Source organism: Sabethes cyaneus, chromosome 2, assembly GCF_943734655.1.
Source record: "Sabethes cyaneus chromosome 2, idSabCyanKW18_F2, whole genome shotgun sequence".
Lineage (NCBI taxonomy): Eukaryota > Metazoa > Arthropoda > Insecta > Diptera > Culicidae > Sabethes > Sabethes cyaneus.
Genome location: NC_071354.1, coordinates 214,494,044 through 214,508,128, shown reverse-complemented (window position 1 = coordinate 214,508,128; position 14,085 = coordinate 214,494,044). Strand labels below are relative to the sequence as shown.

The following is a 14,085-nucleotide window of genomic DNA, read 5'->3' as shown; positions in this document are numbered from 1 at the left end:
ACTACCCGAGTCACCCTTGTTCGTCTCCGGGACGCTCATTGGACTACAATTTGGAAGCTCCTGGTTACTCTAGCCCAGTCATCCGTATCCCGCCAGTATTCAGCTGAGTCGTCCCGGAAGTAGATGTGGCTAGATGTGGATCAGAAGTCTTCCAAATTGCCTCCTCTGGCAAGTCTACTCAAGAATTAGTTAATTCGTTGCCTGATGTCGATCCAATTCACAGCACTGCGAGCAACGTTAAGTTCGTATAGTTCCGTCTCGGTCAGGCTTCCTACTGACGCAAGGATAACGCAGCTTTGCTAGTGGACAGCATTCATCCGACAGTTCCGTAATTATTGAGGAAAATGATCGTCCGATCCCAAGCCACAAGCAAGATGTCGTAGTCTTCTATCAAAACACGGTGGAATGAATTGAATTCCGATATTTAAAACTACCGACTAGTCATATTGGATCGCTGCTATGATATCATTGTCATATGTGAAACGTGGCTTAATTCTCAGACGACTTCCAGTCAAGTTTTTGGATCTGATTGCGAAGTTTTCCGTTGTGATCGGAATCCTAACAGCAGCCACAAATCTATTGGCGGTGGTGTTATGATGGCTGTTCGTTGTGTATTGGAAGCGAGAACCATCGAGAAGAACTCGTCGAACTGCATAGAACAGGTTTGTTGGACAGCCATCAAGCTGACAGCCCACCTGATCGGGTTCGCGAAAACGATCAAATTGACGCTCACTACCAGTCAGTTTACTCAGTTATGAGGGACACTTCGCCGCTTGATGTTGGGCCATAGTCATATTGGGCGACTTCAATTTGTCAGGTATCTCGTGGAAACCCGCCCGAAGCGGTTTCCTCTATCTTGATTCTGAAAACTACACAGTACTGCATTGCTAACAACATCAAATCCTTCATGTCGTCAACGAGAATAATCTTTCGTTACACCTCTGCTCCGTGAGCTTACAGGACAAGACGCCATTCGTCTCAGTGGCTCCATGTTTGTTAATCAAGAGAGTTTCACACCATCCTCCTCTGATCGTCTGCATTGAAGACTGCATTGACCTCGATGAATATCCAGGTGATATCTCATATTACATCCGGAAAGCTGATCAACAAAGCATCAATGATTTATTGCTTTTCGCGGTTTCAACGCAGTATTGAACAAAGATTGAAGCATCACCCGAAGTCTTTGTGGAATTACGTAAACGGGCAACTCAAAGAACCCGGGCTCCCGTCATTAATGGAACACAACGGGGAAGTTGCTGCCGCTCCTCAGAATATATGCCGTTTCTTTTCCAAGAAGTTTTCGTGTGTTTTAACCAATGTGGGATTGAGTGCGGACCGTGTTGCCCTGGCAGCCAACAACGTCCCGATATATGGTCAAACGCTGGGTGACATTGATATCAATGTCGAGATGACTTCAAAGGCCATGGCCATGCTTTAGTCGTCCTTCAACTCTGGGGCCGACGGAGTACCTTCCGTATTCCTGAAGAGACACATAGACTGCTTGCTGACACCACTGCTTCGTTTGTTTCGTCCATCATGTTCATCGCTAGTGGGATTTTCCCGTCGTGTTCCCTGTACACAAAAAAGGAAGTAAACGATCATATGTAGACAACTATCGAGGCATCACATCGCTGAGTGCATTTTCAAAATTATTTGAGCTGTTACATAAAAGAAGGTATGGTCCAATGAGCTCAAACAGATGTTTTATACACCGACCTGTCGGCAGCCTTCGACAAGTTAAACCACACCAATAAAATTGCAAAACTACATAGGCTAAGTGTTAGCGACAACCTTTTGCAATGGTTTCGCTCATATCTCACCGATCGACAGCTGGTGGTTGCCGTTGGAGATTATCGGTCCGAAAGCTACCTAGCTTCGTCAGGTATGCCTCAAGGAAGCCAACTAGGTCCTCTGATTTTTCTGCTTTCAAAGATGGCTAATTGTTAAAATTTGGGATACAAAATAGTTACCGGAGGAGTGAAAAAATGGTGTTATCTGCTCGATCTATAAAAAGGGCGACAAATTGAACTATTGAGCGATCACCGTTCTCAATACTGCCTAAAAAGTTTTGTGCCAAATCGTTTTCCGCCGACTATCACCAATTGCGAACGTACCCGGTAATGCTCTATTGAGTAGCCAAGCTAGGAGGTGCGATGCTGGGTGGTTCCCGGCTGCCTGATCTCAAGACTGCGGGTTTGGGTGACGGCTGAGCCACACGATCTTGTTAGTAGGTAGGCTTAATATGGGTTATTTTAATTATTTGTTTCGTTTTAGCTCATGAGAGGTGCTTCAAACAAACAGTGTATAGTGAAAACTCTGGTCGAAAAAAGTTTAAATAATGCTCATGGATACCTACCAGAAGAAAAAATTAAATTAATAATGGAAGCACTCATGGAAACTCAAATGATGCAACTCTATTCCATTCGAAGGACTGCTGGTGAGATTGTTATATTTTAGTCCTTATATTTTCATATAATGTATATTCATATAACACATATTTTATTACATTGCCATATACCATCATTATCGTAAAGGGAAAGGAGCATCAGGGTATCGAATGAATCGAAGACTGGATGAGGGGTGTGGTAACGCGCCCTTCTAGCACACAAATCATCACGCAAGATACGTTTGCACGACGAAGTTATGTATCTAGAAACCAGAAGTCTATGCTGGAAGCAGAGTCTTATATTCCCGTGGAATCATATAAGGGACATAGCTTATAGATCCACCCAACCCCAGTAATTCTACTTGCATACAATGGGAAACCCTTGGGGTGATGGTGGCTGCCCCCATATATACATACATACTATTACTAATTGCGAACAGATTTGTGTGAACTTATAAAGCCGGTTTCGTCGAAGGTCGGTCTACAACAGATCAAACATTTACACTGCGGCAGATCCTCCAGGGCCGTAAATACAGAGTTCCCACGCTTATGATACCATCGATAGGAAAGAACTTTGGAAAATCATGGACGAGAACAGCTTCGCCAGGAAGCTCATCAAACTGATCGTAGATTTCTACAATGGATGGTATACAGTGTTCGGATTTCGTCAAGGTGATGGTCTTTCATGCCTGCTGTTCCACATAGCGCTACAAGGTGTTATGAACCGAGCGGATATCAACACGCAGAGCACGATTTTCAACAAATCTAGTCAATTCGTCTGTTTTACCGATGACATGGATATTATCGGCAGAACATCTGTGGCGGTGGCTGAACAGTACACCAGAATAAAGCGCGAAGCAGAAAAGATTGAGTTAAAGATAAATACGTCTAAAACAAAGTACATGCTGGCCAGCGGAACCAAGGCCGACCGACGCCGCTTGGGCAGTAGTATATTGATCGACGGCGATGAGTTTGAGGTAGTCGACGAATTCGTCTAGGCGTCTCGTCGGAGGCGTATTATCAGCGAAAGTCGTGCTTACTATGGCCTTCACAAGCAACTGCCGTCCAGCAGACTCCCCGTACAAAGTGCACCCTGTACAAGACTTGTTCAACGTAAAATCGCGCGGAGGTGGACGAAGCACAATCGTTAAAACGAGAGATCCGCAATATTCCGAAATGAAATAAATTTACGCGTTTTCTCGAATTTTCCGTCGCATGAAAAAACACGTGTTAACTGTACGATTTTATTAGCAAGAATGAAATACAATATGTAAAGGCAGAAGAGAGAAAATATTTGATTTTATGTTGGTAGCAGTTCTTTCTAGAACAGGCGAATCCAGCTTCGCCGCAGAGTCGAGGGATTGCTGCACATCACGACCGTAGACATCCACCCGACCTTGAGGTAACAGCCTCAATCAGATGGCAGTAGCACCAACTTATGAATAGGGCGCTGATACTGGGTTTGACCTCTACACAGGGTCACGTTACGCACAGCTCCGTTGCGATCTGGATGAACAGCTATTACGCGAGCAAGTTCCCAATACGCCGGTGGGGAATTTTCATTTTTAACCAGCACTAGGTCGCCAAGCTTCAAATTCTCCTGTATGGTTCTCCACTTGTGTCTCGGTTGAAGGGTGTTGATGAATTCATTCCTCCAACGTTCCCAGATCTCACCAACGTAGGAACGTAGTCTTTGGTACCGGTCGAGACGATTCAATGGTATATGAGAAACTTTAGGTTCTGGAATCAAGTTCAATGGCTGGCCAATGATAAAATGTCCTGGCGTCAAGGCATCACAGCAATCGGGCGACGTAGATAGAGCACAAAGTGGGCGCGAGTTGAGACAAGCCTCAATTTGAACCAATATGGTTGAAAGATCCTCGTATGTGAGTGATTCCGTACCAATCACTACGCGTAGATGTTTTTTCATACTTTTAACTGCCGATTCCCATAGTCCCCCCATGTGAGGGGCATTGGGAGTTATGAACGACCATTTGATTCCCAAGCGACTGACGTATTGTTCAATCTCCGAGCTAGAGTTCAATGACCGCAGACTCTCTCGTAGCTGCCGATCAGCACCGATGAAATTAGTGCCGTTATCCGACCACATCTGACTGGGTAGACCACGACGACCGTTAAAGCGCTTCAAAGCCGAAATGAAAGCGCTGGCTGAAAGGTCCGTAACCGCTTCCAGGTGTACCGCTTTTGTTGTCAAACAGACAAATACAGCAACGTATCCCTTAACCGTTTTAGATGACCGCAGTGTACTCGAACGAATAATGATTGGTCCGGCGTAGTCCACTCCCACGTTCTCGAATGCTCTTCCTTCACATGTCCTTACTGCTGGTAAACTACCCATGAGTTGTTTTGCAGTCTTGGCTTTCCAACGAATGCACCGTACACAACCATTTATTACAGAATTAACCGCTGTGTGACAGCTCAGCACCCAATAACGCTGGTTTAGAGATGATATTACCAGGGTTGCTCCAGCATGGAGATTTCGTAAATGCAGATCAAGGATCAGTAGCGCTGTATACCGGTGGATCTTTGGGAGAATTATTGGATGACGTCTTTCATATGATAGATTTGAGTTATCTAGCCTGCCTAAAACACGCAATGTGCCAGAGCCATCCAAAAACGGACAAATAGATTTGAGTTGGGCGTTGATTGGTTCTAAACCTTTACGTATTCTTTTGATATCATGACCAAACTGTTCGTGTTGAGAACACTGTGCTAATTGGAGATCTGCTTGATGTATTTCGGAAGGCGTAAGGCCGCCCTGTAGCTTTGATGTTCCTTTTGTTTTCGATAGTAGATTTACTTTGAATCGGTTCACCCACGCTAACACCTTTCTCACCAGCACTAAAGACGAGTATCGATTTAAAATATATGCTTCAATTTGGAATGTTGTTACTGTTTCAACCGCCACTGTCAAACACTTAAATTCTCGTTTTTCTTCGTATATGTTTTCCTCGGACAAAGGTGGAATCGGTTCGATCTTCCATTCTTCTTCATTCCTTTGTAACCACTTCGGGCCGAACCACCACAAATCATGTTGCACTAGATCAGCCGGGAGTACGCCACGCGAAGCGCAATCGGCAGGATTATCCGTAGACGATACATGGTTCCACGCGCTGCGCGGTAAGAAGTCCATTATTGTCGATGTGCGATTAGCAATATATGTCTTCCATTTCCGTGGATGTGATGATAACCACTCGAGCACGATTTTAGAATCAGTCCAGGCGTGAATGGTGACTTCTAAATGCGCGATGGCTTCGAGGATACTTTTCAAAAGCTCGACCAACAGAGCCGCAGCATTCAACTCCAACCTTGGCAGAGATACTTGGCGAATGGGGGCCACTTTGGTCTTGCTGGCCACTAGCGAAACGTATATATTACCTTCACTATCTACCGATCTAGCATATATGACTGCTGCATACGCGGCCTCTGATGCGTCAGAAAAGCCATGCAATTGTATGCGCTTATCATGATTCACTATCCATCTTGGTATGTTAATGTTTTCAATTAACGGCAAACTCATTTTGATTTTGTTCCACTCATCGTTGATAACTGCAGGAAGTGGGTCATCCCAAGATAAATCCAAAAGCCATAATGATTGGTATAGAATCTTGATACGGACGATAACTGGCGCTATCCAACCGAGAGGGTCGAATAGTCGAGCGGTGTCTGACAAGATCTGACGCTTAGTGTTCGGTTTGTGCATATTAAACGTGAGCTTGTAAAAGAAAACATCTTTAGAAGGGTCCCAAAGAATACCTAACGCTTTAATGGTATCTGTTTCCGGGGATAGTTTCATGGGTATAGACTCGATTTTTGTTTCAGAATTTCTGTGCAACAGTTGTGGGACATTGGTCGACCACTTTCGAAGATTGAATCCAGCACCGGAAGCGATCTGGATAATCTGGTCCTTTAACTTCATGGCTTCCTCGAGCGTATCAGCACCCGAGAGGAGGTCATCGACGTAAAAATTCTTTTCTATTCTTTCAGCTGCAGCAGGAAGCTCGACATGACTATCTCTGGCTGCTTGTCTTAGTGATTCGATGGCTAAGTATGCTGCACAAGCTGTACCGTACGTAACGGTTAAAAGTCTGTAATGCTGTATCGGTTGATCGGGGTCTGTTCTCCATACAATCCTTTGAAAATCGGTATCTTGTTTGTGTACCTTTACCTGACGGTACATTTTTTCAGCGTCTGCCGTAAATGCAACCGCGTAGGTACGAAAGCGAGTTAAAACAGTAAAGAGATCCTCGTTCAGGTTTGGGCCAACCAGTAACCTGTCGTTCAATGATATTCCCGTCGAAGTTTTACATGAGCCATCAAACACGACACGTAGTTTAGTCGTAGTGCTTGAGGCTTTTAAGACAGCATGGTGGGGAAGATAGAATCGTTTTTCCTGAGCGATGCTCACTTCTTCTGCCGGAATAAGTTCCATGTGGCCTAGATTTAAATATTCCGCCAAAAACTCGAAATATTGCACTTTAAAAGTGGAATCTGCTTTAAATTTCCTTTCCATAGCTTTCAAACGCTGCGTAGCTGCTGTAAGAGACTCTCCTAGAGGTGGCTTGGATTGATCAAACGGTAGACTGACTGTGAAACGTCCATCGGTATCACGTTTGTGTGTTGCTCGAAATGATTCTATTGCTTTCTCTTCGTCGACAGTAAGAGGCTTTGGCTTCAATATTTCTTCAATCTCCCAGAATTGTCGCAACGTGCGATCTATGTCAACCTCTGTGTGCAGACAGATGATAGCAGCTCGACAGGTCAGAGTGCTAGCACAACCAACTTGGCCAGCGACGATCCAACCAAACGCAGAGTTCATGGCAATTGGAATCTCCAAGTTATCGTTTACTTTGCCATCGCCTAAAATCGAAAGAAACACATCTACACCCAGAATTAGATCGATCTTACTTGGTTTGTCAAATTCTGGATCAGCCAGCTGCAACGATTCCAAACACTTCAAGTTGCCGGTGTTGATTTTCTGCTGTGGCAAATTACGTGTAAGCTTTGACAGCACATACGCCCTTGTGCTGATGATGGGATTGTAATCAAATCGCGACGCAATTTCCAAATTTACTGCGCCTCGTGTGGTTTCAGACGCACTATTTGTTACACCGGTAATAACGATTTTCGCATTCTGCCGTTTAAGTCCCAACTGAGTGACGCAACTCTCCGTTATGAGTGTAGCTTGCGAACCACAATCGATCATAGCACGGATTTCATGAAACACTTCGTTTTTTCCTTTTATGCGAACGACAGCCGTAGGTAGCGTACCGAAAACGCTCGTCGCAAAACTTGTTTTGATATTTGCCGAACACGATACTGCACTACTGTCATTTTCGTCGTTGTTCACTAGCACTGGTTGTTTTTCACTTCCTTTCGCCGCTGTTTTGCTATTCACCTCATTCAGTGATTCCAGATGACACAATAAAGTGTGGTGACGTTGTTTACATTCGGGTACTCTGCAAACCGATTTCGACAGACAAACTTTCGCGTAGTGTTTTGACCTCAAGCAATTGAAACAAAGCTTGCTTTGCTGAGCTAAATTTCGTCGTTCTTCGACGGACGCTTCCTTAAACTCTGTGCACTGGTAGATGGTATGTTTTTCACCACACACTGGGCATTGTAGTTTTTGAATAGCCCCAAAACATTTCACTTCCTTTTTCACTGGTGGATATTTTCGCTCCTCCTTTGTGTCGTGCTTGGTTTGGTCGAAAGATTTGCCACCAAATGCAGCGCACGTCTCAAATGTATCACATTTTCGTTTTAGAAATTTTAGCATGTCACTAAAAGTTGGACTGTCCATATCAACAATGTGTTGTGCCCATTGAGATCGGAGTCCGTCGTCTAACTTTCTGAGAATAAGATGTATCAGCCATGGATCCCTTGACTCGTATTGTTCTCCTAATGCTTTAAGCTGCCGTATCACCTCGTCTGAGGTCGAAACGAGTTTACGCAAATTGGTTAAATTTGGCACCTTAAGTACCGGCTGATCACAAAACTCTTGGACAAGGGCCGAAACAGCGAACTTCGGCTTGTCATAGTGTTCGACCAGGGTATCCCAAACTTCTTTGTAATTCACGTCAGTAATAGCATAGCTGCTTACAAGACCTTTTGCTTCTCCTCCTAAATGCGATACTAGAAGCTGTAATTTGAGTGCACCGGTCAGGTTTTTACGGTCAACACTGCTTGTAAATAAGTCCTTGAATGAAGACCACTGCTTCCTGTCTCCATAGAAAATTGGAAGGTTGAACGAAGGTAGCTGCGTATCAATCGGTTCAAGACTCTTTCCACGAAACTGGACAGCTAACTCCTCGACGGACGTTGAAGCTGCAGTTTGACGAGTAAGCAAAACTCGTTGCGTTTCAAGTAATACTCGCACTGCTTCTTTTATATCACTGCTGGGATCCGCAATTGTTTCATTGCTTGCTGATTCGTGGTGTTCATCTTTCAGCATCGCCATGTATTGACTTTTTGTGGCATAAAACACTGTTTCGAAATCTGACCGCATATTCAATGTCGATGGTAAATCATCCGGTGATGACAATTCCTCGATTTCAGCTTGGGTTTTTTCGAACGTTTCCTCTAATTCGGCAAGCTTTTGCAATCGATCGTGTACCTGGAACACCGGCGGATTCTGTTCGCACAATTGTTTCGCACCCGCGTACTGCCGTTTAAGTCTCGCGAAGGCAATGTTCCTTCTATTCAACAAGACCTCCATATTCACAAGTTCGACGTTATCCGGAACCGAAGGACCATATGTTCAACGTAAAATCGCGCGGAGGTGGACGAAGCACAATCGTTAAAACGAGAGATCCGCAATATTCCGAAATGAAATAAATTTACGCGTTTTCTCGAATTTTCCGTCGCATGAAAAAACACGTGTTAACTGTACGATTTTATTAGCAAGAATGAAATACAATATGTAAAGGCAGAAGAGAGAAAATATTTGATTTTATGTTGGTAGCAGTTCTTTCTAGAACAGGCGAATCCAGCTTCGCCGCAGAGTCGAGGGATTGCTGCACATCACGACCGTAGACAAGACTTATTAGACCGGTTGTTTTCTACGGACATAAAACATGGACAATGCTCGAAAAGGACCTGCGAGCTGCGAATGCTCGGACTTTTCGAACGACGAGTGCTAAGAGCGATCTTCGGTGGCGTACAGGAGAACGGAGTATGCAGGCGGAGGATGAATCATGAACTCGCACAGCTCCATGGTGAACCCGGTTTTCAAAAGGTGCTAAAGCTGGACGGATACGCTGGGCAGGGCATGTTGCAAGAATGTCGGACAACTACCCTGCAAAGATGGTGTTCGCCTCAAATGGTGTTCGCCTCAAACAGGACGACCAGGAGCGCAGCGAGCAACAGGTGGAGCGAGATCTGGCGGAGAGTACTCGGTGTCCGAGGAATTGAAGAGCGGTAGCCTTCAACCGAGTTACATGGAGAAACTTTGTTCAACAGGCTTTGTCTTAAAACGGCAAGCCACCTAAGTAAGAAAGATGTAGGCCAAAATCACGATACGGGGAAAAGTGATTTTCTTTAAAAAACGTAATGTAAAATACTAAATACCAAAACTATACCAAAAGGTTAAGGAACTAGAGCAGTAAGAAACGTCTGATGGCCGGCGTAGCCATGTTGGTGCTGCAGCTGAGATATGGTGCACCGGCTTGGGCCTCAGTGCTGGACAGTAGGCGCGATTATGCATGTCTGAATAAAGTATTCAAACTGATATCGCACCATATCGCTAGAGACATGTTTGATTTTATATGTATACTCTTGAGCGAGAATATCGAGTACTATAGGCAGAGAAACGTCAGAGGATTCAGGATAGAGTTAGGTCGAACTCTGTAAGTGGATGGCAGGCGGAATGGAACCATCCCTAGCGCGGCAGATGGACTCATAGGCTGTTCCAAAACATCTCGTCTTCGATAGGCAGAAGGTGAGGTAAATTTTTACCTTACACAATTTTTGTCAGACCATGGTAGTTTTAAAAAGTTACATAGGTGTGGACGAGTACGGTCACACTCTTCTGCCGCGTTTGTGCTGTAGCCGAAGAAACTTCGGAGCACGTGATATTAGACTGCCCGCGTGTTGAAGCCACGTGGTGCGAGATGCGAGCCGAGTTTGGAGTAGACAGCAACACCGATAACATCGTGCAGAAAATGTGTGCGGACGTGATGACTGAGTTGCAACGGCTAGTGGGCATGACATATCTTAAATAGGGACAGCTTTAGGGCACTCGAATATGCAGTCAGGCAGCCTAGGGCTTACGGGATCTGTGCAGCAGGTGGTTCCGGCCGGGATATTTCTAAAGTCTGAAATTAGCTTTTGAGACATAATGCTGTTTCTTTTTTTAGGGGTTATAAAAATTACATCGTTACAGTTGATTAGATTTATATTTAGTCACATTTCACTTACTAGAACGTATCAGTTAGGAAATTTAACACTAATTCATTCTTAGAATGCAGAACTCAAGCCAGCGGCGGGCTCCTGGCTATCAGCCGGAACAGTATACTGCAGTTCGTTTTGCCGATTGCAGATTGCCAAATGTTGCAACTTGAGAGCCCTAGATGGAAAGGCAATGTCGCACTTGCGACACTGCTCTAGTCGCTTCCGTGCGGCTCGCAGCTCACCCAACAGTACACCGGGGATCGGTTTCACCCGAGCATTCGTGCGCAAACCATGTTTCACCATCATATGCTTATTGTACTGGATGTGGTTGCGCAGGTCTTTGTTACAGCACTGATAATCCTGCCGATACGTGATGCACAAGTGCTTGTCGAAATCAGTTTGATTAAGATGCAAAGTTAAACAGACACTACATTCCATTGGTTTGGGATTGCTGTGGCGTTGCTTGTGCGCTTCAAGTTTTTGCCGACTGTCGTAGGTAATAACACATATGTCACATATAAAAGTACACTGAATCTGGAGAACAAAATTATTTGGTTGGACTTTAACCATAACGTAAACTACTTACATGATGTATTCGTTCGATGTGATCCCTCAAAGCGATTTTCTGGTCGAAAGTTTTCTCGCAATAATCACAAGCGTGGCGTATCGCTAGGTGAACGCGAATGAAATGATTTCTCAGCGCATTGGTAGTGTTGAATCGGACCGGGCACTGCTCACAAGCGTACTTTCGCTCATTGTCATGACTTTCCATGTGGCGTTTCAAGCGGCTTGTCCTTTAACATAAAATGTGCGTCGCAGCTGTAGCAAAAATTTGATTCAATAAAGGGTATGCTTTATACTTACGTTCGAAAAACGACTCCGCACACCTCACACCGTTTGTTCCAGCCATTCTTGGTGTGGATGCTCATGTGGGCCTGCAGGGCGAGCTTCGTGTTGGAAGCATAATCGCAGTACTCGCAGCAATACTTTCTGATATCTTCATGCCGCTCCATGTGAGCTTTGAGTGAGTAGGCATTTTTCAACGACGTTCCGCACACTTCACAGACCACCTGATTCTGTGGATGATTCATACTGTGGGTTCTCATTTCCTCGTAGGTTTTAAAAACCTCCGCGCATTCCGAACAGGTGTAGGTTCGGTTTTCACGCTTCAAATGAACGGCTTTGTGTCGCTCTACCGCTAGTCGGTACTTTGTTTTGAACTTACACTTATCACAAGACCAAGGTTCCTTTAGAAACGTCCCGTCCGGATGAATTCTTGGTCGACCTCTTTTCTTTTTGCTTGTACTTTCGATGTTTGCGCTAGCTTCAAGTTTGCTTTTCTTCTCGGCTGTCGAAATTTTCCTATCCCGTATAGTACGTTTCCTTCGACGAAGGGTTCTCCTAGTAGGTTCCCTTCTTTCTGGTGATTCAACAGAGAGCGTTTCGTTAGATTCCCACTCATCGTCGCTTTTAAAATCGTTTTCACAAGCACTATCATACTTAAAATCTACACCTTCCGAACCAGCATCGGATTTCTCGTCGTTCTTTGTGTCAGATTCGTCGACCACATCTATCGCTAGCTCTAACAATTCTACTTTTACAATTGATTCTTGTGTCCCAGTTGTTTCGTAAGCTGAAAGCTCCTTTAGAAGATCTTCAAATGCAGCATCTTCCTTATTGCACAGATTGAGTTTTTTAAAAAATTCATCCACTTCTGGTTTGCATGTTTGGAAAAGATTCGCTAACGGCTGCGGCTTAGAATCGCGTAGATCCAGCAGGGCCTCCATAAACCGTAGCGTTAGCATCAGTTTACTGCGGTAGGCCACAAAGTGTTCCAACTCTTCTAGGCACACCTTACAAATTGACCGTGGCAGTTGATCGCATTTCGGCTGAAAAGTCCAGCTTTGAATGGTTCCGGAAAATATAATGCTTAATTCGAAATTACCTTTGGAATATGATAGGTAATATCAATCAATGCATCGCCAATATTCCTGTTTATATTGGGGAACTCTCCTTCGATTGGTAACATTGTACCGCCCTCGTCTGGTTTCATGCAAACAAGGCACACTGCCGGTAATTTAGCCAGATTAAATACGGACATTATAACATTTGGTTTGAAACACTTAAGTTCACGAAAATTAAAATGACGGTATTGAAGTTTTTCTGATTTTCCTAAGAAAATAAGCGAAGAAATCGAAGAATATTTTTTGCTTGTTAATTTTTTACATGACAGATTCTTCCTTTACGGGATGTTGTGTAAATGTGTGTGAGAATGTGACTTTTGAAATCACTCTTGCACGCTTGTGCACTTTTGCTCTACATAAAGTAAAATGTGCGAATTTCAATTCAACAATGATGAAGACAACCCAAACCCATCGACATCTCTATAACGAGCTGCAGTGAACGTCAGCGACAACATGTCCTAGGCTCAAAATTTGACAGCGGGCCCAAATCAGACTGCTGGCAGTTGAGTGAAACGCCGTGCTGACATGCTATCTCATTTTCGCACGCACGAGATGTTGGCAGCGAAAACATGGTTGCCTGCCGATGGGGTGGATGAAGACGATGAAGATGTCACAAGCGTAATCCAACTTTTTGCGAACCAAAATGGCAGAATTGTCATAATATTTTGTTTTCGCAAGTTCCTTTAGTTTTACCGTTATCGTGCGGAAACACGACGTGCGATGTATTACTGAAATGTCATTTCAAATATTACGAATACGTCCGCCATTGTGGCTCGTAAAAAGCTGGATTAATTAAACCGGTTTTGCCATACCGTGAACCCCTGTTGGTTTGCCGCCTTTTTCATGTGAGCAATGAAAATGTAACGTCATATCAGCCCCCTGGATTTCTCGTTTACGCTATTGAGCTTGCTGACGTTTGCCGCACGCACACATCGACGTGCGATTTGTTGTTGCTGTTGTTAGATTTTACATTGATTTTACACGTTTGTTTTTGTTTTCCCCCAGTTATACCCCGGTAAAAAACATACGTTTGAGTGAAAAACGATAAGTTTTTGTAACCCTTAGCAAGCTCTATAAAGCTAACATGTTGGCATCGAAAACATGGCTGCCTGCCAGCTACTTGCTATATATATAGTTCGGTGGAAAGAAAACTAGGCGAATTGGCATCCCTGATTTTTGAAATTAAAGTTGAAATTATGGAGAAATGTGCAGGTTTTTACGGAAAATAATCGCTAGAGGATGTTAAAAACGACTAGTTCTATGAAAATAAAATGTGTTTATTAGCATTACTCCCACAATTCGAATTTTGAAAAACGTTTGGCT

The 14,085-nt window shown here is 44.1% G+C and overlaps 2 protein-coding genes across 2 annotated transcripts; both read right to left on the bottom strand.

The window, feature by feature from the left end:
• Window positions 1-1,434: 1,434 nt before the first annotated feature.
• Window positions 1,435-9,125, bottom strand: LOC128736626 (uncharacterized). Its single transcript, XM_053831113.1, has 2 exons — window positions 6,576-9,125; window positions 1,435-1,572 (listed from the first exon to the last, which is right to left on the bottom strand). The coding sequence occupies exons 1-2, from the start codon at window positions 9,123-9,125 to the stop codon at window positions 1,435-1,437; spliced, it is 2,688 nt and encodes an 895-aa protein (XP_053687088.1).
• A 1,734-nt stretch (window positions 9,126-10,859) lies between these two features.
• On the bottom strand, window positions 10,860-12,958 carry LOC128737431 (zinc finger protein 729-like). Its single transcript, XM_053832064.1, has 4 exons — window positions 12,744-12,958; window positions 11,663-12,687; window positions 11,385-11,592; window positions 10,860-11,332 (listed from the first exon to the last, which is right to left on the bottom strand). The coding sequence occupies exons 1-4, from the start codon at window positions 12,897-12,899 to the stop codon at window positions 10,865-10,867; spliced, it is 1,857 nt and encodes a 618-aa protein (XP_053688039.1). The 5' UTR covers window positions 12,900-12,958; the 3' UTR covers window positions 10,860-10,864.
• Between the last annotated feature and the right edge of the window lie 1,127 nt (window positions 12,959-14,085).